This window comes from Dysidea avara, chromosome 1 (genome assembly GCF_963678975.1).
Source record: "Dysidea avara chromosome 1, odDysAvar1.4, whole genome shotgun sequence".
NCBI classification, from domain to species: Eukaryota; Metazoa; Porifera; class Demospongiae; order Dictyoceratida; family Dysideidae; genus Dysidea; species Dysidea avara.
In genome coordinates, this window is record NC_089272.1 from 43,677,619 (window position 1) to 43,700,974 (window position 23,356).

General features: G+C 38.4%; 4 protein-coding genes across 6 annotated transcripts; 2 read left to right on the forward strand and 2 right to left on the reverse strand.

The window, feature by feature from the left end:
* The first annotated feature begins 1,951 nt into the window (after positions 1–1,951).
* Positions 1,952–5,678, forward strand: LOC136246894 (uncharacterized). The gene is made up of 8 exons (XM_066038493.1): positions 1,952–2,400; positions 2,451–2,909; positions 2,963–3,085; positions 3,139–3,905; positions 3,966–4,068; positions 4,123–4,422; positions 4,482–4,944; positions 5,266–5,678. Exons 2-8 carry the CDS (start codon positions 2,619–2,621, stop codon positions 5,676–5,678), a joined length of 2,460 nt encoding a protein of 819 aa, XP_065894565.1. The 5' UTR covers positions 1,952–2,400; positions 2,451–2,618.
* Positions 5,679–5,829: 151 nt separating this feature from the next.
* On the reverse strand, positions 5,830–6,576 carry LOC136246904 (ATP-dependent DNA helicase RecQ-like). Its single transcript, XM_066038500.1, has 4 exons — positions 6,405–6,576; positions 6,317–6,361; positions 5,989–6,231; positions 5,830–5,846 (listed from the first exon to the last, which is right to left on the reverse strand). The coding sequence occupies exons 1-4, from the start codon at positions 6,574–6,576 to the stop codon at positions 5,830–5,832; spliced, it is 477 nt and encodes a 158-aa protein (XP_065894572.1).
* A 68-nt stretch (positions 6,577–6,644) lies between these two features.
* Positions 6,645–7,399, reverse strand: LOC136250497 (ATP-dependent DNA helicase RecQ-like). The gene is made up of 2 exons (XM_066042712.1): positions 7,008–7,399; positions 6,645–6,931 (listed from the first exon to the last, which is right to left on the reverse strand). Exons 1-2 carry the CDS (start codon positions 7,189–7,191, stop codon positions 6,645–6,647), a joined length of 471 nt encoding a protein of 156 aa, XP_065898784.1. The 5' UTR covers positions 7,192–7,399.
* Positions 7,400–7,669: 270 nt separating this feature from the next.
* LOC136265258 (uncharacterized) lies at positions 7,670–21,202 on the forward strand. Of its 3 annotated transcripts, none has more exons than XM_066060121.1 (7): positions 7,670–7,791; positions 9,059–9,126; positions 13,826–14,173; positions 17,172–17,438; positions 18,064–18,141; positions 20,742–20,891; positions 20,946–21,202. In XM_066060121.1, exons 2-7 carry the CDS (start codon positions 9,072–9,074, stop codon positions 21,032–21,034), a joined length of 987 nt encoding a protein of 328 aa, XP_065916193.1. In that variant the 5' UTR covers positions 7,670–7,791; positions 9,059–9,071; the 3' UTR covers positions 21,035–21,202. The 3 variants fall into 3 exon arrangements, with proteins under 3 accessions (XP_065916193.1, XP_065916197.1, XP_065916196.1); XM_066060125.1 differs by lacking the exon at positions 20,946–21,202 and adding an exon at positions 20,215–20,323 and having other exon boundaries at positions 20,742–20,883; XM_066060124.1 differs by lacking the exon at positions 7,670–7,791 and adding an exon at positions 7,794–7,820.
* The last annotated feature ends 2,154 nt before the right edge of the window (positions 21,203–23,356 follow it).

Here is a 23,356-nt window from a genome sequence, read left to right on the forward strand (position 1 = left end):
AAGTAGCAAAGAAGACTGCTGGAGTGCAGCATCAAAGGCAGAAAGCATATTATGACCAGAGGGAAAATGGTTCACCGTTTAAGACTGGTGACATGGTATGGGTGTTAAACCCAAAAGTCCCAAAGAACACTAGTAGGAAGCTTTTCCACCCTTGGACTGGACCTTTCAAAGTCATGAAAAAGCTGTCCGAGTGCACCTATAGAGTACAGTGTCAAAGGGGACGGAGGCAGCGACAGGTGGTGCATTTTAACCGATTAAAGCCATGTCCACAGGACATTCAACTAGATGGTGACTTGCCTTCCACTTCTGCCAGTAGTGATCAACCAGCCGCAGCAAGTGAGGAACATGTACCTACCCCTCGAGCTCCACCTGTGGGAACAGATTTGGAGTTGGTAGATTATGATGATGAATGCTACTCCAGTGATCAACCTACATCAAGACAACCTACAAATGTTGGAACTGATCAACCCCCAAGTGAGACAAGACGTTACCCAACCAGACAGCACCGGCCTCCTGTGAGACTGCAGGATTATGTGAGAACGTCTTAGTGGAGGGGGATAGTGTAACAGACCTCTGTAGTAACATATGTTTAATTATATATCTTTGTACAATTAACACTTTGGATGTTAAGTAGTTATGTTAAGGTTTTCTTTTGTTGTACAAGTCAGTCTGTGTTAAGAATAATACTGGTGGTAGCTAAGTATAATTGTTCTCGACAAAGTCCCAGCGTTACAGTATTTATCCCAAATTTCACTGCTACCCATGCTATTCCCAGTTAATACCATACTCGCTGCATATACGCATGCTGTGCATTAGCATTGCTATGTACGCAATTTGTCACTATGTACTAAACACACTAAACACGCGTCGACACTAATTGGCGCTACATTGTTAACATAAATTCTAGCCAATGAAATTACAATTACAACTTTTTCACTGCTGTCAGTGAAATACGGGATAAATTTCACTGCTACTATTGAGACTTTTGTATGGGCAGTGAAACAGGTATGGTATTAATATATATATATAGGACCAGTTACCCAGATGTGTCATACTTGAAACTAAGATTGTCTACAGTGACGTCACCATTAAAAATCCCCAGTGGTACTAATTTATTATCCACACAGAAACAACCCCCATGTCACTCACTTCTTAAACTGGGAATGTCCAAACATTTGTTTCAACTTGCCGATGTGTTGTTGTGATGGTAATGGGATATCTGCTAAGACCGATAGCACGTGATATAGTAAACCACACCCCTCACCCGCCCCCACATCATCATCTTGTTCCACTGGTTGACTAGTTGCCATCTGAAACTGTTCATCGTCCATCTCGCACAATAACGAGTCGAACTCGTCAATATTATCATCCACGGGTCCATCTTCAGCCAAGTCTATCGCCTTACTGGCCGAATAAGTACTCAAATCATTTGTAGGAGTACTCGCGCTAATCAGTCTAGCCATAGTCTCGCGTGGCCAGACCCTTTCCGCGCGGCCGCTTATCGATTAGAGATTATAAGCGGCGCGCTACAAGGGTCTGGACTAGTTCGTGATTTAAAAAGTAACTGCTCTCACCAGTGGTTGGTGAGTGTTAATTGACTCACGCGATCTCTTAAGCGCCCAAGAAGTGGAATTACTGTACCGAGCTCAGGCTGACGAAAACAAGGACGAAAGCGTCTAGAAAATGCCTGCTAGGGACCCGTGTGGGTTTTGCCTAATAAGGTAAATGCGGGTATTTCCGGACAGCGCACAATTCCGGACACTTCGTGTATAGCACCCAAGAATGAATCAACTAGAACACACTTTTCGATTTTTATAATCCCTATAAGAATAGCTATTCACAGCAGAAATTTCAAGGCAATCCGTTGTTTCGTTCCTCGGCTAGCTTGATAAAGGTACCAAAGTGTCCGGAATTGTACGCTGTCCGGAAATACCCGCATTTACCTTACCTACCAGTGAACCTTCGACAAGTAATTGTTTGGTAGATAAAGAAGCTTAGTTCATCTTCATTTTACACAGGAAAAATAAGCGGAAGATTTTGAGCGGAGTTGCTTGTGAAGAAGAAGCAGCACTTTTAAAGAAGGTATTATCGCAGTTCCGTGGAGGAAGCGATTTTGGATTGTTCTGGAACTTGTTCATAAGTTCATCCCCTTGCCTCTGTGATAAATGCCAAAGTCTCTTGAAAAAGCAGCGATCTCAGGAAGCAGAACTCGCCAAAACTAATGCAGACATTACTGCAAATTGTGCAGCTTTGTTTAATGCCAGAAGGAATGTACCTCTATGCCTCCACCGCCACCTGAAAGGGTTTCAACAGGAAACAAGAGATCTCGAGAAACTTCACGCAGTGCCAGCTATCACACCAACCAGATCTTCATCTCAATCGGATTCTGTAGATGTATCGGTACTGGCAGACTACAAATATCTTGTGTAAACTTACTGATCTACCCATAGGTAATTATCAAGCAACGGGCACAACCAGGCTGTGTACCAAAGCAAGCCAAGCACATCATCACTCCGAGGAGGAAGGGTGCAGTAGTATCACTCGCCACCGGACGTTACAGATTAGCAGCTACAAGTGTTTTTTTCTTTACGAAGACACATGACTATGTCATCACTTGTATGGCGAGACAAATCCGCGTTGAGATGAAGGCGATCTGTGGTTTGAAGAATGCTTCACTATTGAGAAATGGTAATGAAGGCCTGCAAAATTTTAGCTGGACTGCAATCTGGGAAGAATTTAGTCAGAGAGTTCCCACCCTTCTCAAGTTGTTGCAGAAGATATTGCCCCGGAGTAGCAATATGTTTTTGACATATTTGATTTGTGTTATGCTTAAGGAGAGGTGCAAACACATGTCCCTACTCCAAAGAGTGATATCTGTTTTGTTGTATGGTCATGGAACTAGTCAGCAGGTACGTCTGACATGTAACCTAGCTACATATTATGTATGACATCCTTATTAAAGGTTTATAGGTACCTTCAGCCTTTGATGGTGTGCATGTCACCCTCTTCTACTGTGGATATAATAACCAAGTTATCTAAGCAGTTTGATGCAACAGTTTTGCACTGGGCTAGTGAATTAAAGAAGGTATATTGATTTATTTGTGTTCCCTTTTATTTATTTTTCCATTGTTTGTATAGAGGCTGGTACCAATACAGCCACCACAGCACCGTGAGTACAGTGTAGTGACAGATATACCCACAGATGAAGTAGAACCATCACAACACTGTGAATACCACTTGGCAGATGTATCCACAGATGAAGAGAGTGATTACTCCATTGGTGAAGTATCACTGATATCAGAATGTGAAAGTGTACATTTAGACAATGATGATAATGTTGATGTAGATGATGATGGAGAAGATGCAACAGAAGTTGACGTTTTCCAGATTGACCCTAATGGTCTCATAGGTGGCGAAGTAGAGCTTGTGTCTCAGGATACTGGCAATCCCAACGATATTAGAATGCAGTTGTTTGAACCTGTAGATGGTCATCAGAGATATGAATGTGATGTACCTGTGCCAGATACTAGTTCTGCTAATAGTTTGATGCATGGGTCACCACTACTTGATACTCGAATGGAAGTGGAAGCCACCCAGGGGAGCTCAAGTGAGGTTTGCCAAACTGAGACTACTGTAGCCAGCAACATGTGCAATGCACCCATGGATGACAATGGCTATGTTTTGGTAATAGACAACCTGGACATGAATGTGCAACGCAGCTTTCAGAGAATCAATCGATCCACAGAGTCTATGCATTTTTGTCATGCATATGCAGTCTTGAACAGATTCGATACATCGGGGTTAGAAGATGGGCCACTTTCAGGAGTCCTGTCCTATGAAGTTGTACTGCCAAATATGACGGACCTGCAACAGATTTTGAATGATTTCAAGGTGCTTGTATCAAGGTAGGCAATATGATGTCCTATAGACACATAGAATACCATGTTGATTTACACTTCAAACAGAATGCTTGTCAGACATATGCCAGAATTTGGAGGTCATGAAGTCTTTGTTGATTGGCAAATTCAACATGAGTACAGTGAAAATATGTCTAAGAAATCTACTGTGGTACGTTGAATATAGTATAATGTGATAATCCATGATAATAATCTGCTTTATTAGGTGCCATTAGGTGTGCAATTGCACAATGAAAACGTTTTAACTGAAGTGACACAGATTTTACTTGCTCTCAACAAATACATTCCTGCAGAAAGTACAGAAGTATCAGTGGAGGTCAATGGAACTCCACATGTACAGCAGGAAACAAGAGTGTGGCCTTGTCTGATTTTTGGGGACCAACTGACATCAGCCCGTGTACGAGGAGCTATAGCTTTGCGTTGTTTTCACAAGACAAGCTTAGCTCGCTTGGATGGATATGTACCAGCTACCAGTGACTGGCATGCAAGACTTTGTCTTGTTACTGTAAGTTTTTACACTGTTTTATACTGAATAATTATGTGTATTATATTAATGAATTTTAGGTTTTGCAAAACCGATTTTACTCTGTAACACCTCATGACAAGGGCATTTTGTTTCAACTAAAGCAGGTGATAAATCGTACTTCATTTGGAAAAGTTCCACAGCATAATATGAAGGCAGCAGAGGACTTTTTGAATGTTGTAATGTGCGCCCATGTAACTACAGCAGCAGAGCAAGTGATGGATGAATCTAGAAATTCATCGCCTGACTGTAAGGCCATTGCAGAATCTATTGTCAATAAATTTGTAAACATATCCATCCCTGACAGTGCAGTTTCTGGTAATGTGACAAATGTTAATGATTCTGTATATGTATATGCCACTGATTTCTTAACAATGGCACTGCTATGGCACGGATTTCATGATGCCACCAAGATGGGTGATGGCAACCGAATGCTGAGTTACTGGAAATTTTTAACTGCAATTTTCAAAGACACAGGACATAGCAACTATCACTGTGAAAAAGGTGGGATATAAGATGGTATTTCCAGTGGCTTATTGAATACAAATAAGCCTTAATATAAATCCTGTATTATACTCATGTTATACTTTAGTATAATGCATACTATACTATTGCATGTATGGTTTCAGTTTAATTACCACAATACTTGGAATAGCTTATATCTGATATAATGCCCACACTATACTATCACATATATGGTTTCAGTATGTTTAACACATTTACTAAAGCCTTATAGGGATTGTTAGTATAACACAGGTTATACCAAGCTTTTTTGTATTCAATAAGCCACTGGAAATATCATCTTATATCCCTCTTTTTTCACAGTGTATGCCAAAGAGGGGTTTCTCTTGTTGGCCCAGTCTTCTTTACTCTCGCCTAGAAAGATTGCTGAGATAAAGTGGTCTAGGACAGTCAACACTCATGGCAGACCTGGGAAGAATATTCCAGTAGACCTTCATTTGGAACATTTGAACAAAAGATTGAAGGGAATGTTGCGTGGCTTAGGATCTAACATTTCTCCTGAGAGTGTTCAGCGTGCCTCAAAGGTGTTGGGGCTGGTTGAGACGGTATGCACAAACTTTGAAAATGTTTCCAATATTACACCAACCAAAGACTATCACTCAATGCCATCCTTTGACAAGGATTTACAAAAATTACATGAACAGTTAGTGGCAGAGAAGGTGTTTCAGATCACAAATGGGCGGTCTCATAAGGGATTTCGTAAGCACAACAATTAATGGCCTCAATTGACTGGAAAAATACAAAGGAATGGGCTAAGAAGCAAGTACTGAATTATGATACATATTGATCAATATTATAATTATTAAATCTTTAACATGATTTCTGTAATACATTTTGATGTGGTATTTGCAATTACTATCAATTAGTTTACCAAACACCACAGTCTTCAAGTACACCATATGGTACACAAATTGCAACAATTACATCCACTAAGACTACTCTCTTTATTAAAGAAAAGAAAGTCCTTAAAAAGCAGTTCCCTGTGGCAAACACTAATGTTTTCTCCATACAGTTTTTCCTGCTCACTTACATCGTCACCAATTGCTTTGTGATACAAAATGGCTTGAGCCTGGTTACCATTCTTTCCTGCCCGCCCCATTTCTTGTACTAACTCCTCTAGAGTATTTGGTGTTCCATAATTAATAACCCGGACTATGTCTTTACAGTCGATTCCCAGACCAAATGCTGTGGAGGCTATTATTAGCCTTAGTTTAGTCTCATTTTTGCAAAATTCAGTGATAATTTCTTCTCGCATATCATTATCAGATGCTGCCGTGAAAACGTCAATAAACATCAATAAGGTGGAACTGTAGGAATTGATCAGGAAGTTTTGGAGGCTCTGTAATATCTTTACCCAACAATTTCTTCATCTTACACATTTTTCCATAGTCCTTATGACCTACAGAATACAACAGTTTTAGTGGTCTTTGTGTGATTTTCACGCAGGTCCTTGGCTAATTCTTCACACAATTCACTTAAATCTGGGCATGGCTCCACAATCATTTTAATGTTAGATCTATCAGGAGGTAGACCAACTATCACAGGATCCTCCATCGCAAGTCTGGACTTCACACTGGACAGAGTAGTCTTGATTGCTGTGGCTGTCAGTGCCATAACATTGATATTTTTTGGCAATAACCTTCTGTTTCCAATATCAGCAAAAGCAGTTCGAAATTTATGACTTACCAGAACTTAACACAATGAGCTTCATCAACAACAAGAGCCTTCAATTTCTGCTGGTATGTAGGTGTTGTTAGCATATTGCGATATCTCCGATTAAGCAATAAAGACTCAGGACTAATGTATACTAACTGAACATCTCCATTCAACACATCCATGGTAGCATTTTCATCAGTTTGGGCTTCACCAACAAATTCTACTTTCAAACCCCTCTGCAAAAATTTCCCCTTTTGATCAATCATTAAAGATATCAAAGGTGTGACAACCACAGCAATGCTTCCCTGGGCACCTTTTAGAAACAAAAGCAATATGAGATAATAATATTGTATGCACGAGTATAATTGCTTAGCCCCAGTACACCTTACCAAATAAGAAATCAAACAGTAGAGGGAGCATTGCAAATATTATAGATTTGCCATAACCAGTTGGCAAGGAAACAAACGTGTCTTTTCCTGAAACAAATGCCTCTATAGCTTCTAACTGTTTAGGTTTTAATCCTTGGATACCCATTCGCTGAGACGCGTGATTCAGGGCAGACGGCAGATCCATTTCGCCGGTACACCTCGTGTCTTCAACTACTTGTCACATGCGACTACTTCCAGTACACAAGTTTGATCTTTTACTAGCGCAGGATGCTTGTTACCCAGTCAAGGAATCGTCACCAATAACGTGTTGAAAACTTTTTAGTGCATGAACTAGTCCAGACCCTTGTAGCGCGCCGCTTATAATCTCTAATCGATAAGCGGCCGCGCGGAAAGGGTCTAGCCCGAGGTCTAGCCACGCGAGACTAGAGTATCACCGCTTAAGTGGGAGGGATAGCTATCACAGACGTCGATCACAGACACACATACAGCACACAAAGCATTTAGCCACAAGTTATTGGCAAGCTAGGTTACGAGCTGAACTAGAGTATGATCCGGTCTTTCTTGCTTATTACCTAAACACCACTTCCGCACAAACACGTGCAACCGGGCTAAAACTGGGTCTTCCAGCACGTGCTAAAGCCATGTATATGCTACTCTGAATGTTAATAAAAGAATTCTTGATTCCGTTTATAACATTAATCACCGGTGTTTTCATCGCTAAGTTGTTGCTGCCTTCTCTTGAAACCTGAAACTGATCATTCTGATAGAAATAACAAGCAGGAAGGTATTCTGATAGAAATAACAAGCAGGAAGGTATGTGTGTACAGTACCTGAATGGTAAAGCGGCCATTCGTGGCGTACGTATGAAGCACCCGTTGAGAACGAGAATGAGAATTAATGGCGCGGTGTAGTCAAGAAGTTTTTTGAAGTCCCTAGCCTTGTTATATCGGTATATTGTAGCACACGTCTTGGTAAAGCCATGGCCTGCCTGAATACTTAATGGCCAGTACCATTTGTTTCAATGAAACCTATAGCTACATGATAATTATTATTGTGTGTTATGCACCCCCCACCCCCTCGGGCAGGTGGAAGGAATCGACACAAAGCTTTTGTCCCACTATGGGGCATTTGACAATCATTCATTAAGTGCCCAAGTATCTTCTTGTAATGTTCTATGCTATGTCAAATCTCTGCATTACAACTAGAGCCAACGGTGGGGATTTTCCACTATAGGTTTGTCCTACTATGGGGCATTTAACATTTGGCTGTGTGAAATCCCTACTATAGCCCCATGTATGCCTGGGGGGGTGGTGGGAAATACATTGATAGGTGCATTAGTTGGTATTGTTTACGTGCCTGTACAATGATTGGCCTTTTAGCATAAGGTGCATAGCTACACACTCAGGGCAGATAGTGTTGAAGTGCCACAAATCATTGGGTAGTTAAGGAGCAAGTCAGTTTAGTAAATCTAAACAGAACTTTTAAGAAAGTTTTTGTCTGTTAATAGTGATGATTTTTAAAATCCAAAATCAAGGTCAGTGTCCGTTGATCAAAATGTCTTTATAACATATTGCATGTGCTAATGCAAATTGACTGGAAGATTTCTGTAGCAAATTTTATAACATTTTGGTCCATGGTGTTGATTTTAAATTGCTATATGCAAGCAGTCAAACAGTAACCTGCTTTGTTTTACTGTTATATGAAAAGGATCAATGAACATGCATATTGTTTGCTAAGAGTGTGTGTGTTTGTGTGTGTGTTTGTGTGTGTGTGGGGGGGGGGGATAACACCATGCCTGTCAACATTGGCATTTTCCTAAAATGAATCCTGGACAATAGCTATTGACAATCTAATGTTGACAGTGTGGCCAAGTTCAAGATCTGCATGAGAGAGAAAGAGATCACTTGCGCAGTGTACATATACTTGTGCACCTTTGTGTGTGCTCATGCATGTGTGCACCTTACAGCATGTAATGTTATCATTCTGTGCTACAGAATGAACATGTAACATCCTGTATAGTTATGATGTGCTTTTTAATTTCATTTCTGTAGGAAAAGAAAAATAATGAAGATCCAAACTTTCATGGTAATTGTATATCTCAGTGAAGTGATACTAGCAGGTAACAATGATGAATGTGCATATCATGTATTTGGTCCATTGAACACCATATATGGTTACTGATAAAACCTGCAAGCGTACCGTGTGTATGTGTTGTGGGTGTATTTCTACTTTGAACTAGACCTGAACAAATTGAGTATTCAAATAGTTTGAACAGCACAATGAGCAAAAAATTTTAATGGTTTAATTGTGTTATTTGATTTGTAGTTCTCTATTTAAAATTCCACAGTAGTACTTCAAATACGATAGATTCGCTAGAAGAATTAACAACTTTCCCACAATGCTATGCAATTAATAGCTTAGTTGCAAATATCTGAGCGATTTTTTTGTTCTACTTCAAATACCAAGGATCTTTGTCACGTATAAATTCTGTGTATTATAATTAAGTTATACATCATGAGTTTTGACTTTTAGCTCACCTTAAACTTGTGAGAATCATCTTGACCTTGTACTGTACAAAGGTTGACTTTAACAAAATAGGAACCGCTGATTTGAGTCCTTGATAGGTACAGAGACAACTGTCAACATGACTTATTCATGTTTTCGTATGTTCATTTCAGCCTTGTATATTGCTTTATGTACAAGTTACCACTTGCTACAGGGCTGTATGTAAAGTACATTACATTGCACATGGAACCAGTCACCTTTACACCAAATACTCTTGGCCTTAATAGGCGGGTGACTGCTTTTGACAGTGTATAAATGTCTGTTTTGAGGAATGTATGCAGTTTGCCCTTATAGAGGTGGCCTTTCTGTAAGCGCTGTGTAACAGTCTGAACATAGCTGAAAGCGAAGCGTAATGGCCACTGCACTTTTGGAGTAGTATTTAATAGGTGGGGTGCGCGTTCAGACGAAACATTAATTCTGGCACCATCCTTTGTTTTGATGCGGTATGCGTGGGTTTACCAGTCATAATAATGTTACAAAAAAAATAAACAAACAAAAGGAATTCCAAGTTCAACCAGGCATCGTTGAAAAAAAAGGAAAGAAAAAGGGAGGTCGCCTACACCTGCAGATATACTAGTGAACATTTAATCCCTAATTCAGTCTTGGTCTTGGGGCTGAATTAGGGATTAAATGTTCACTGGTATATCTGCAGGTGTAGGCGACCTCCCTTGTTTCCCTACTTTTTTTCTATGATCTCTAATCGAACTTAAAATTCCTAATTTTTCCTTAAACTTGCAATCCTGTACAAATTGATTTCCTTGCTGTTCCTACTGCCTAACACAATTATATAATTCACCATCATAAGCTGAAATTTTGGTGATACATTCTTTGGACACTGTAAATAATGCTGAGAAAATGAAAAGAAATTAAGAAATTTGTAAGTTGTAAGAGCTAGACAAGTTTTTGCTGAGATGGTCACATATTACTCTTTACTTCAATGTAATATTACTTTTAGAAAGTAACATTATATCGAATATAGCCAGTTACAGTAAATGTCCCCTCATACTTCCATACTTTACCTCGGTGATGTATGTCATTCTAAATATAGTCCATAGACAAATTTGGTCTTACTAATTCATCAGTCTAATGCAGCCAAAAGGCTAGAAATTTGGCCCAAAGATGACAGGCAGGTTCCACTACCATAGCTGTATGAACCACAAGCAAGTGTTGCATGTAATTCTACATGTGATTTGCATTCCAGGTGTATGACCAGATGTTGTTGAAACATGACCACAGCATGCCTGTTTGCTTGCCCTTATAGAGAGATGGCCTTTCTGTACAGGTGACTGCCAACACAGGTTCTACTGTACAGTAAACCTGTCTAGCCTCTGTAATGTGTAAATATGTCATTTGTATACAAAGTGACCTGCCTGATGTAACACCTGCTAAATTAGGTCACTATGTATTACACCTGTCCAAATTGCTAGTGTGTTGTTCATGTACAAAGTGACGTGCCTATAGTGTAGCTGCCTGCTGAACAAGGTCAGGAAATTTTGGTCCCAAGGTGAAGGGAATTAACCCACAGTTATGTCACACATTAAATGGCCCGAGCAGTGGCATAGCCAGCCCTTCAGGGATGGGTGGGCACACTTACCTACATATTTCACCCCATGCGATTAACTAGCACAAAATGCAAGTCCATACTTAGTGGACTCTACATTAAAAAGTGTTTCAAAAGTGCATAAATATATCTAGCTAGCTAATAATATGTTATGCTACTATTCCTGCAGCTTATTTCACTAGTCTAATGCTACTGCATGAATGATATAGAAGCTAGAAATGAAAAATAACTTATTGCACCTCCTCTTCTTGTTCTCTTTTAGTTCATCTGCACTTATACACAACTCATTCTACTCCAGCCTGACTCTTAAGATGTATGGCTTAATCCAGTCACCACTGCATGAATCTTTCATCTCCAACCGACTTGTCTAGCTAACATGGTAACACCAGAGAATTTAATTTTTGTTTATCACTTTAGGTCATTTATAACCTCGCCAACAGAATTTGTGCTGCTCCTCACAGCTCAGTATCCCAGATGTGAAAAAAAAAACTGGATTCCCTCCTTCCTCGTGCTCCTCTTTTCTACCTAAAATTTGGATCACGTGATGCTGTGCATTAAATAGAAACCATTGAAACTACTCGGATCACATGATGTAATTATTGAACTGATCCGATATCAGCTGTTGATTTATAATGAAAGTATGGCGCTGCCAAGGTGTACACTACTCATTTCTTGTTCGCAATATCATTAGCAAGCGAGGCCCACCCTTGGCTACACCACTGGGCCCGAGGTGTTTATTAATCAACTAAGAAGAAAGATATTGCACTTAAAAAAAATAGTTAGTGCTTGCTAATTCATCTGTCTAATGTAGCCAAAAAGGCTAGAAATTTGGCCCAAAGATGACAGACAGGTTCCACTACTATAGCTGTATGAATCACAAGAAAGTGTTGCATATAATTCTACACGTGATATGCATTCCAGGTGTATGACCAGTTGTTGTTGAAACATGACCACAACGTGCATGTGACATACATGTTTCCCTTACTGTTTTAATGTGCCAGGACATGACTAAAACATGGAACAGATTGAAACTTACCTAAGATGTTTATTTGCCATAAAAACTCACTGCAGAGTTGTTAGAAAGAATACAAAACACAACAACTGCCTGAAACAAACCCCTGAACACAACCTTGAAGTAGTCTTATGTAGCCAGACCCTATTTCTCCATATGGCGCATTGATTGGAAATTATAAGTGCCTGTTCCAAAAGGTGATTCTGGAGCAGGCACTATCGATAAGCACTGTGCAGAGAAATAGGGTCTGGCTACGTGAGACTAACCTCAAAGCATGTGTAAGCTCTTTGCTTAAACATAGTATTAAATAGTTTTGTGATTTAATTAAAAGACCACTCTGTTTTGCATGTAAACAAAACGACACAAACAAGACAAGATACGAGCTTCAAGGCTGTGTGTTCTGGTTGATTGCTGAAATCAGTTCAGCCCCTGCTCTTCAGTTTTACAGGTGACGGGTGAAGGCAGTTAGGCTTCTTGGTGAGACCACATTGTGTTTAATCACTGAGCATTAAAATTAAACACTGGCAAGGCTCGTTAATCTGTTTATTTTAACTTGTTTACAGCACTAACAGAGACCACTTGGCTATCAGAGGCGCTCACCACTAGGGGTGGGCGGTATCTCGGTTATATCGTAAAACCGCAATATTCTGATGTAACGATACCAGTATTGTCAAAAATTCTTGGTAACGATATTATCGTGATATCATGATTACCGCGTTGCTCTCTAATAATAGTTGTATTAGCTAACTACTGTAAACATAGTGCTACTGTTTAGCTCCAGGAAAGATCGAAATACTCTAATTGAGTAGTCACCTATATACTCTAATAGAACAGTCAAGTAACTCTATAGAGCATTCATGCGAAAATGAAACACTTAAGTAGCTACTAAAGGGGACTTTATTATATTGGATTTTTATTGAAGAAGGAATATTTCTGCACATTGTGGCATTATAGCTAATAAAATGTGCATGGGTGAATGAGGTTTTGTTGCTATAGTTAGCAGTCCTATAGTCATGCATGGGAATCTGTAGAACTTCTGAATTCATGTCATGCACTTGAGTGTGTAAGTCCATGCTTAATTGTAGGTCTAGCTAATGTCTATATCTCCGTGTATAGTTCAATAAATGGTTAATGCCATGTATATACATGTATTTTTACACATCCATTCATGTTGCTGCAGGTTATATTACTTGTGTAGGTACACTGTAGGTGTAGTTTCATAGTAGAGCATCTGTCAAAATATGGAAAAAAATATCATGATATATAGTAATATCGTGATATTTTTCTCATGATATATTGTGATAGCAAAATTTCGATACCGTCCAGCTCTATTTATGATATTAAGTTAATACCAGTAAGTGCATACCAGAATGTCAATCATGTCATATCATTGAGTAGTGCTGCTTGTAAAATGGTGATCACATGCCCTGCCCTGAATATACTCTGTGGTTGCCTATGTTGTGGTCACCCATAATACATACAGTAAACAAATTCTGTAGTTAAAATGCGATACCAGCCTACTGGTAGCAATTTGTGACTATGTTTTTATGACCTGTTGACCATTAGTGTTTTTCTTGTGAGATGACACCTTACCACCCTTATTTGCACCTTACATACTGTATGTGTAAGTAATACTGGTACCTTATTGTTACCTGTGTTTTAATTATATTGTCAATTCAGCTGTGATCATCACTAATGGTCCGCAAGACACTACAGTGTGTGTAAATCAGTTTGTTAACTTTACATGTGGATTTACTGAGGCTGATCCTAACCTGGTAGTGCCCAACTGGCATATCATTGAGAGGAATAGAAATGGAGTAATAGTTAGTGATGAGACCATCAGTGGAACTGAGATTAATAGAGACACTAATGATGGACTGGAATGGATAGCTGATCCACTTAATGGAAACAACAGTGTATTAAGAGTTGGTCCAGTGAGTGAGACTGATGACCAGTCATCATATCAGTGTATCTTTGCTGTACTGAATGATAATGTTGAGAGTGATATGGGAACATTGACTGTGTTAGGTGAGCTGTAGATATGTATTTGACTATATCACGCATAATATGCTGCAAAGAATGAGTTATTTTAGACACTATGTAAGCACTAGGAAGCCATCATTAACCCAGCAGCCAAAGCTTCACAAACATAATCTAAAATATTCATTATGCATATCTATGCTAATTAGTGACCACTGGTATGGCTACCTCTGGCTTCTTCCCGAGTGATTATTGTACCATTTCTCAGGCCTCTAAAATAGCTTAGATACTCATATATGTGACCTGCTGACCGAAAACCTGACTTGTTTGCATAATTGTATTTTTGAGATAAATCCTGTTGAAATGCATTGGGTAAAAAATGCTGCTACAAAAATAGTTTTATGCACATTTTAATCTCTTCAGTAATCTAAATCATGAATGAAGATACGAATTGAGGTCTCTAGTGCACTACCGGATTTGCCTCTTCATGGAGAGTAAGAATATTGTTGCTTCGTTTCTCTACCATGAAACAAATGTGGTTATGTGTGTTTGCGGTAAAGTTAATGTGACTTCATCATTGCCGTTTCTCAGCTTGAACAACCTTCTTGCTAAATTGCATGGGTGGATACATGAATATCCCAGTTCATGGTGAGCACAATAGCACAAGTACTAACTCCATAACTTATGATGATTAAACAAGCACCTGTAATTTATTTACTGTATTTATAGGCACTGTGCAAATCAATTGTTTTGATCTTCCTGCTATCTATCACCGTAACCAAGAGTATACAATGGGGAGGGAGAGTGTCAAACTGCACTGTAGGGTGTGAAAAATGAACCTGTAAAGTCCTATGGCACCGTTAAAATGGCTCAGTGATTTGTGTTGATTTGTGACTAATTATATAAGTACAGTGGGTGCACTTTGTACACGAGTGAAAGAATGGTGTACTCAAGAAAAGTATAGCACTTTTCAGCTACTTATAAAATAATTGCGATACTCTAATAGAGCAGTCATTGCAATATACTCTAATAGAACGGTCATCATGATACTCTAATAGAACATTTAGTATAGATTTATAGCCACTGTTCTCATTACACTGCTTGGTATAAATCATTACAAAGTCTTCACAATTCAAAAGTTCCAGTGAGTCATCTGTGTGGCATTTCAAAGCATAAAGGCATGCCCCCAGACCCCATGCTTAGCACATATATTGAGTAATGTGAAGAGGTAATCTCTGACCTAAATATCACACCAGATTAATAAAAAGTAGTGGCATGACTATGACCTCCATTGCAGTCCATGGATGACCTGACAACTCGGCTCTGGCCCTGGCCTCACCACCTTCGGAGGACAGAGCAGGCTGGGCAGAACTGCTGTACATGTCTTTAACTGCATAGTTTGGAAATGCCAAGATGGCATGAGAAATATAATTCTGCATCTGCCTTGCTTTAGTAACATTTGAGGCATTAATTGGAATGATTTTTGTACAATTATTCAGGTTAAGTTGACGAGAACTATATGTGCTTACATGCATATATCTAACCTTTGCCTGACCATGCCCAAGCATACTACGAGTACAAGGAATTCTAAGTTCAATTAGGGACCAAAGATATAGTGAAACAAGAGAGACCTACAATTTCTAAACACATCACACAATTTTTGTAGTTTTGTAAGGTTTCATTTTTAAAGGGCTTCCATTACCACTATTTCCAGGTAACTGCCACCTTAACTGGTATGTCTAGATCAAGCCAATTATTGCTTTAAACCAGTTTTGCCCACCCACTTGGTAAACTGTAAATTACTCTGCTGACAAGTGTTAACACCATAACCTCAAAGCATGTGTAAATATGTGATTGTAATAACTGTTATTGTAAGGCAGGATGTTGATGGCACCCAAAGGCTTCCAACAGGCATGTTGAGTACGGCCTAATGTATTTCGAGGACTGGACTCACGGACTGGACTCGCGGACTGGACTCACGCACTGAGCTGGAAACAGCTTTTAGACAATAATCCAGGCATTATCCATCTCTTGCAACACAGGAGACACCACTATCGAGCTACAACTGCTGATACTGCTCTTCCTTACAAGTCAACAAACTAGCACGTGCACTAATTAATTAGAATGCACTTATGATACACTAGTACTAGCAGTGATAAAGCGTGATAGAGGCTATTGTTGTAGCGCAGATGTTTTCCTTTATTGCTTTAGCACTAGTGCTAGGGTTGTAGAGATGAGCCAGTAATAAGTTAGCAGGGTAGCTAGTATAGGTGGCACCGCCCAGCGAAGTGATGGGGCTAAGCAAATAAACTGGCTCATCACTACAGGCCTAACACTAGTGGTAAGTACTGGAGCAACAAAAGAAAAACACCTAAGCTACAACGATAGCCTCTATCACGCCTTGTCACTGCTAGTACTCGTGTATCGTAAGTGTATTCTAATTAATTAGTGCACACGCTAGTTTGTTGACTTGTAAGGAAGAGCAGTATCAGCAGTTGTAGCTCGATAGTGGTGTCTCCAGTGTTGCAAGAGATGGATAAGGCCTGGATTATTGTTTAATAGCTGTTTCCAGCTCAGTCCGCGAGTCCAGTCCGTGAGTCCAGTCCGCAAAATACATTAGGTTGTTGAGTACCATTGTATCTGCTAATTTACAATCAGATAATAACCAGTCAGTATCCAATTATTCACCTTCCAATATCCAGCTTTAGTAAACTCTACAGGTTCACAACACTATATGTAAGCAAATATGTAGATCAGGTCTTCAATTTTATTGACACATAACAATGTGCATCTTGTAGCTCATAGTTAATGTTGGAAAGTTGACACAATACCGGAGACTTTTCCATCATCATGTATACTGTATGCTAATAGTTACTATATATGAGAGTTACAATACTTGGATACTCTGGCATGTGAAAGTTTGAAGGTTAAAGTATTTATATGGTGTATTCACAGTTGTGAATGTTGTGTACAAATACGAGTACAATATATTGGTATTAAATTCATACAATAAATAAAAGTATCAACATTTATTATATGTTTACAGGTACTCCATCAATTGACAATATTGCAGTAGACTTCATAAGAGTCACTGTCATAGCTATATCATGGACTAGTACATCATCAGTATCCTATGGTATACTATTGACTGCAGCTGGTGCTATAATATCATCAACCAGTACTAATGATACTCAGTATTCCTTTAATGGACTAACTAACGGAACATCATACATGATCAGTGTTATCCCTAGAAACCAAATATGTCAAGGAGAAGGAGTTGATCTGATGGTGATAGCTGGTGTCATGCCAACAGGTATGTAGAATAAGCTTAGGAGATTGTGATCATGAAGTGTTATATGTGTGTTGTAGACCATACCATCTAGTACCTCTTTTGTTTGCTGCTGGGCAGTACGTAGGACATCAGAGTTCATATTGCCAAGATGACTGATATGTTAGAGTAACTTGAGCTTCTAAGTTAGCATTCTTTCTTTTATTGCTACAGCAGTATTGTCACCAAAGGTATTAACTTTTAGTAAAGAAGCCAAACATCAGGTCTTTGGCATTTAATTAAGTTACAGTATGTGTTGATGGTTTGGTGGTGACCACACAAATGCAAAATGCATTATAGTCAGTTAGCCATGAGTAACTTGTATCCAACTTTGGATAGTAACTACAAATTAACAGTTGACTGTTTTTATCAGCTTGATTAGAATGTAGTTGATACCAGGATCCCGTGAAATACCAGATACCAAGATATTTTCTCAATACCAGATACTGGGAGAAAAAATGCAATACCACCCAGCATGTATCCACCAATACTCCCATGACCTGTACGTGAAGGTACAGGTATCTCCGATACACAATGCATGCTGTGTATGATGTATACTAGTTCAAATATCTTAATAAAATTATTTTTAATAAGTTAATTACTATACCAGTGACAACGACGACTACCACCACAATGAGAACAACTTCAACACACATGGTATCACCAACTAGGACAATAGATGCACAGGGTGAGAATGTGATGTGTATATGCAATAGTTTCATCGTTGTTACTGTACATGATAAATATGTGTATTGTGATGAAATGTGTGCATGCGTAGTAGGTGTATAGTGTGTGTGTGTGTGTGCACGCGCACGTGGGTGTGGGTGTTGAAAACCATGAAAATTTGGACTAGTTACCTTGCTGTGCTACTCTATAGGAGTCCAGTTTAGTAACAATTATAATCTCAATTATCAGGACCCCAAAATTCAGTTTCAACACTATATAGCAGATATATTTTTTTTTGTGGGGGAAGTTTTCACAATTTGCATACACTTTGCTGAAAGGAGTAGGTTCAATTTCCCAATGGGACAATTTTTCTAAACCAGGAATGTGCCCATAGCTGGAGCTGTGGGCGTACAGTTTCCTGAAATCGGTTTGGCAAAAACCACATGTCTGCGTGTTGGTATGTCTGTCCAACACCCATGTGAGCAAACAGTTTTGACCTATAGTAATTAACCTTTATTCAATGAATAAAGACTGTTTATGTACTGTATTAAAGGTTGACTTCTGTTTTTGTCATGTTTACTTGAAGGGGGTGTTTCCGGTCACTGGAACCGCATAGGGGCTACAGTGCTTGAAATAATGGTTGGCCATCTGACATTTCCGACCAAAATTGGTGTTTGTCAAAGAATGTTTCATTTTGGTTGGTCATAATGTCCCATCATGATATGTTCACTATTGGTAGAAAATTTACCTAGGCAAAATATGTATCAGACTTGACAATGTTTCAAAGCAAAAAAATGTTTGATGTTCGGGAAAGTTTGTACAAATGTCTGATCAAATATGCTTTTGTTCAGACACTATGTCTTAATGTTTCTGCCTACTTATTTCAAACATGCTGTAACAGGCGTGTGAAAACAATGTAACAGCTACGAAGAATGGCATATCCTTTTGACTTGAAAGGGGGTATGTCACCTTTGTAATTAAGATCAGCCATGAGGCCTTGTGTAGAGAATTTGTGTATGAAAACATGTTAGACAAACTGAACTATAAAGCAGTTGAGAAGAATTTCTATGCATAATATGTGGTCTAAAGTAGTTTGCTGGAGTTATACTTCCTTAGCGGTACATACCAATGTACGTATAGTTGATGGATTATGAAATATTTGGTGAATTACAAAATATGTTCAATTTTGATGTACTGCATGTATTATTGTTACAAAACAAGGTGAGAAACAAAGCTACGATTATTAATAGCATGCTGTGTGTTAATTTACAAAGAGGTGATTGATTTAAGAGATAGTATTCACTGGGCACTTGGTTTTTTAGAGGTAGCACTGTTCATTTAAAAGATGTTTGGAATGCAGCTTGCTCTATTAAAGTAGCTGAATGTTCTATTAGAGTATATTGATCTCGTTTAGTGGGAAGTAGTCAACGGCCCTCCTTGACTGGTTTAGGCAATCTTTGAGCTAGTTGGTTGGTAATCAACTGTTATAGTCTGCTTTGTATTTCCAAATTATTTCCCATCATACACACGTGTCAAGTGTTATAGACATTTTACAAAACAAAATTTGCCTTTACAGAATAATACATAGCAGATCATTAACTAAAGCAATTTGTTAAAAGTATTCCTTGAAAAGTTAGAATAGTAACAATTTGTGAACTTCTACCCTGTTGAGGCTGGACACCAAAAGATTGTCCTATAACAGTAACTGAATGTTCTATTAGAGTAGTTGACTTATTATTACTGCTATTCAATTCCTGGGTACTCTATTTAATAATTTGATATTTGAATGTGTGTGTACCTTGTACTTTGTGTAAGTAGTGATGTGTGTTTGTGTGTATGACGTATTCCTGCACCTTGCACATGTCAAGTAGTGAAATTCAGTGTGGTGATTTTGAGTACATGTGGTTTAGTACGTACTACATGTAATAGCGTGTTTAATAAAGCTTAACCTTAACGATAAAGTTTATTTGTAGTTTTATATTTATGCACATAATATGTATAACAATATCTCATAATTAGGAGTGCTCTGTTAGAATGTATTGTGCATATGCTCAGTTACGTAGTTGGTTGTCCAGAAGTGATTCTCTTGATATAGACATCCACCAAGTACAACACCAGTCTATCCTGGGTGTTGTGGACAAATCATTTAATACCTTATACAGGGGTTGTAGTGGATTACCTTTCACCCACTGTAATTTAACTACGTAAGTTGTGAAGGTGTCTATAATGTAACTGTATGAAAGTGTTATTGTGTGATTGTTCTTGTAGGTGGGGTAGTTAATATGCTCTGTGTTAATCTATGTGCTAAGCTAAAAATGACATGTCCATAAGCAATGGCTAAAATGTTTTGAAATTAAAGGTGAAATGGCTGTAATGATATTAATATTAACAATGACAATGTCAGCACATCATTGTTGAAAATTATCCCTACAGCCATTTGTTAGTGGCCACCTTTAATTTCACAACTCAGCTAATACACAGTCAACTTAGAAAGTAAATTTTTGATGACGAGGTAGAACTAGGTGATTGGATTATACCCACCCATGAAAAGTGTAAACTACATCACTACCATGTTTTGCTTACTGTAAAAACTACCTGTCATAGTGTTGCTTTGTGTACTAGGTGGCAGTGACTCTGACGATCAGCAAAGGACGGCAATCATCATTGTAATTGTTTGTGTGGTAGTAATAATAATAATAGCTGTTGCTATCATCACCTGGGCCTGTGTTAAACATCGCTACAAGATAACATTTGGCACATGTGGGGCATGTGGTAAGCTGTACAGATGTACATATACCCTATATTAAACCATTAATCGTTTTGTAGAACTTAAACACCCTGCCGATCAGAAGCATACTACTCCAGACACTGTAACTTCACCACCATATGTTCCTATTAGCAACCCTGCAGTATGACAGCCTGTTGGTGGTGGTGTACATGGGGACTAATTCAATTCATAAAAATAAATTATATGTAAAGTATAGTGCATATTGCTTGTACAGTTTATTGTTTAGTACTTTGTGTGTTTCTCAACTAAATATTGTCAGTGTTTTATATGCATATCATCATGTAATTAAAACTAAACTAATGATAATTGTCATAATTTTAGTGTGAAGTATAGCAGTATGATTGTTCATAGTCTGTGGTATAGCTGTGTGGGACAAATTGTCATATGATGATGTTTAAGAGATTCAGAGGTGTTGTATGTGTAACACACACATGCAAGATAGACTAAATAGGATCAGCAAGCAGCTACGTACTACAAGTTTTTTAAGCCAGGCATACGTTAATCATACGTTCTCTGGTTGGCTGTGACGCATGCCTGCATAGTTCCCTGAATTGCTTTCCAAAAATGTTTATATACAACTACATTTTGTCTTCTGTATTTATGTAAGCAAAATGTTTTACACTAGATGCAGCCTGTATGGAGGCTGTATAGAGTCAGTATTAGCCATCCAAGTGGGAATGATGTCTTATTATTAGTGCATGGATATTGGTGGGTACAGTACTAGTGGGGTACCTAGGTATGTGTGGTTTGGTGAGAAGGGCTATGGCCTTAGGTTAGGTAATCCTAAGGCTGCAGCACATGTTGCTGTCAGACCTTCAGTGCTGGTCACTGTAAAGGGCTAATAATCATAGTAATAAATCCTGGTTTCAAAGTCAGGAACCCCAGGTATTTACCCCCAAGCCTCATGCAATTGGGAATCACAGCTTTGTGGTTTATCATAATTATTGCCAGTCATATAATCATAGGAGAACCATGAAATCCTATACATCTACCAAAGTAACCACCATCATTGGACGGCGGTTGAAACGTAAACAATGTTGGCTTGAGACAAACAGCTAATTGTGGTTCTATACTTCTATTAATTATAATTTTACTGACCAACATAGCAAATGTCTCTAACATGGTTTTGGCACATGAGCTAGTATATAGGTAGTCCTCTTTTCTGCACCTCTAAGAGCAGCCTTGTTATTCTGGTGGTTAGGAACCTATACACAGCAAAAATAGTGTTCCAATACTACCTATACGAACTCCGTCTTTAGTCATTATTGAAACAACTAATTCAAAAAACTCCCTATAACGAGACAGAATGGACCACAAATCTATAAATGACACCAATACTATTCAGTATTGGGGCCTGTGGTCTGATTTTGTCTGAGCATAGGTAAAATTAATTCCAACACCAAAACATAGATGGAATAAATACAGGCAGTATTTCTATAATTATGTTGTGCTAATTAAGGAAACCCACTGAACAATTTTAGGCTTCTTATTTAGTGGGCTCTATATAGCTAAGGCATTGTATTGGCATCAAAATACCATATTTATTTCAGCCATAAGCTATCCCATGCCAGGTTCAGAAAAATGTGATGGAGTAGATAATTCAATGTCAAATTTTCTAAGAGAGGAGGGTATACATACCTCTATGTCCCACCCCTGGATTTCTGATTTGTGCAGGTTATATAATTATATTCCTAACCAGTTCAGTAATAAAATATTTAATTACAAAGTTTTAAATAATATAAATGGGCTTTACAGAATAAGCTGTTAAGTTGATGCAAGTATCAATTTGTTTCTTAGATAAAGACCCAGTTTGAACAATAATTTCATTTAGTGTTGGCATGGGTGGCTCCACATCTCTCACTATTTGGAGAGTTTCCTACTTTTATTGCAAAGTGGAGATTTTTCATGAGCGTGCTATATACTACTTCCACCAAAAAATACTTATAGCCAAGTGAATGTGGAAGGAATTTTACATGTCTACACTGGGGAGCCAATTTACTAATGTATTGGATGTTGTGTGAGAAGGGTGTCTGGATTCAGTGGAATGGTGGAATGGAATGGTACTTTGGTAATTTCAATTTTTGTCACCTCTTTATAAAGACCACCTTCTAACAAAGACCACCTCTTTATAAAGACCGTTTTACTTTAAATTTCAAGTTTAAAATGCTGCTATCTTGTTGTTTTAGAGTGTATCCCCATAGAATGGTCTTAATGATCAGTTGTGTGTCACATGCCTAGAAAAATAGACTGACAGTGACAGAAAAATAGAGTGACATCTGATTTGTAATACAGCAATATACCCCATGCAAAAACAGTTTAGCTGTATAAAAGTGACGTTCCCATCAAACTAAAAATAACTGACAACTAAAGAAACTATTATTTGGGTGAGGCCAAGAAATACTGACAAATAACTTGCTATAATTTATAAAAATTTGGTCCTTTATCATTG

Coding starts and splice junctions, on each gene's coding strand:
- LOC136246894 (XM_066038493.1), top strand. CDS start 2,619: ATGGCGAGACAAATCCGCGTTGAGATGAAGGCGATCTGTGGTTTGAAG. Junction 3,906..3,965: donor TTCAAGGTGCTTGTATCAAG/GTAGGCAATATG, acceptor CACTTCAAACAG/AATGCTTGTCAGACATATGC. Junction 4,945..5,265: donor CAACTATCACTGTGAAAAAG/GTGGGATATAAG, acceptor CTTTTTTCACAG/TGTATGCCAAAGAGGGGTTT.
- LOC136246904 (XM_066038500.1), bottom strand. CDS start 6,576: ATGGCACTGACAGCCACAGCAATCAAGACTACTCTGTCCAGTGTGAAG. Junction 6,362..6,404: donor AGAATTAGCCAAGGACCTGC/GTGAAAATCACA, acceptor TGTATTCTGTAG/GTCATAAGGACTATGGAAAA. Junction 6,232..6,316: donor TAAGATGAAGAAATTGTTGG/GTAAAGATATTA, acceptor TTTTCACGGCAG/CATCTGATAATGATATGCGA.
- LOC136250497 (XM_066042712.1), bottom strand. CDS start 7,191: ATGGATCTGCCGTCTGCCCTGAATCACGCGTCTCAGCGAATGGGTATC. Junction 6,932..7,007: donor ACTGTTTGATTTCTTATTTG/GTAAGGTGTACT, acceptor TGTTTCTAAAAG/GTGCCCAGGGAAGCATTGCT.
- LOC136265258 (XM_066060121.1), top strand. CDS start 9,072: ATGAAGATCCAAACTTTCATGGTAATTGTATATCTCAGTGAAGTGATA. Junction 9,127..13,825: donor CAGTGAAGTGATACTAGCAG/GTAACAATGATG, acceptor TTGTCAATTCAG/CTGTGATCATCACTAATGGT. Junction 20,892..20,945: donor TGGCACATGTGGGGCATGTG/GTAAGCTGTACA, acceptor ATCGTTTTGTAG/AACTTAAACACCCTGCCGAT.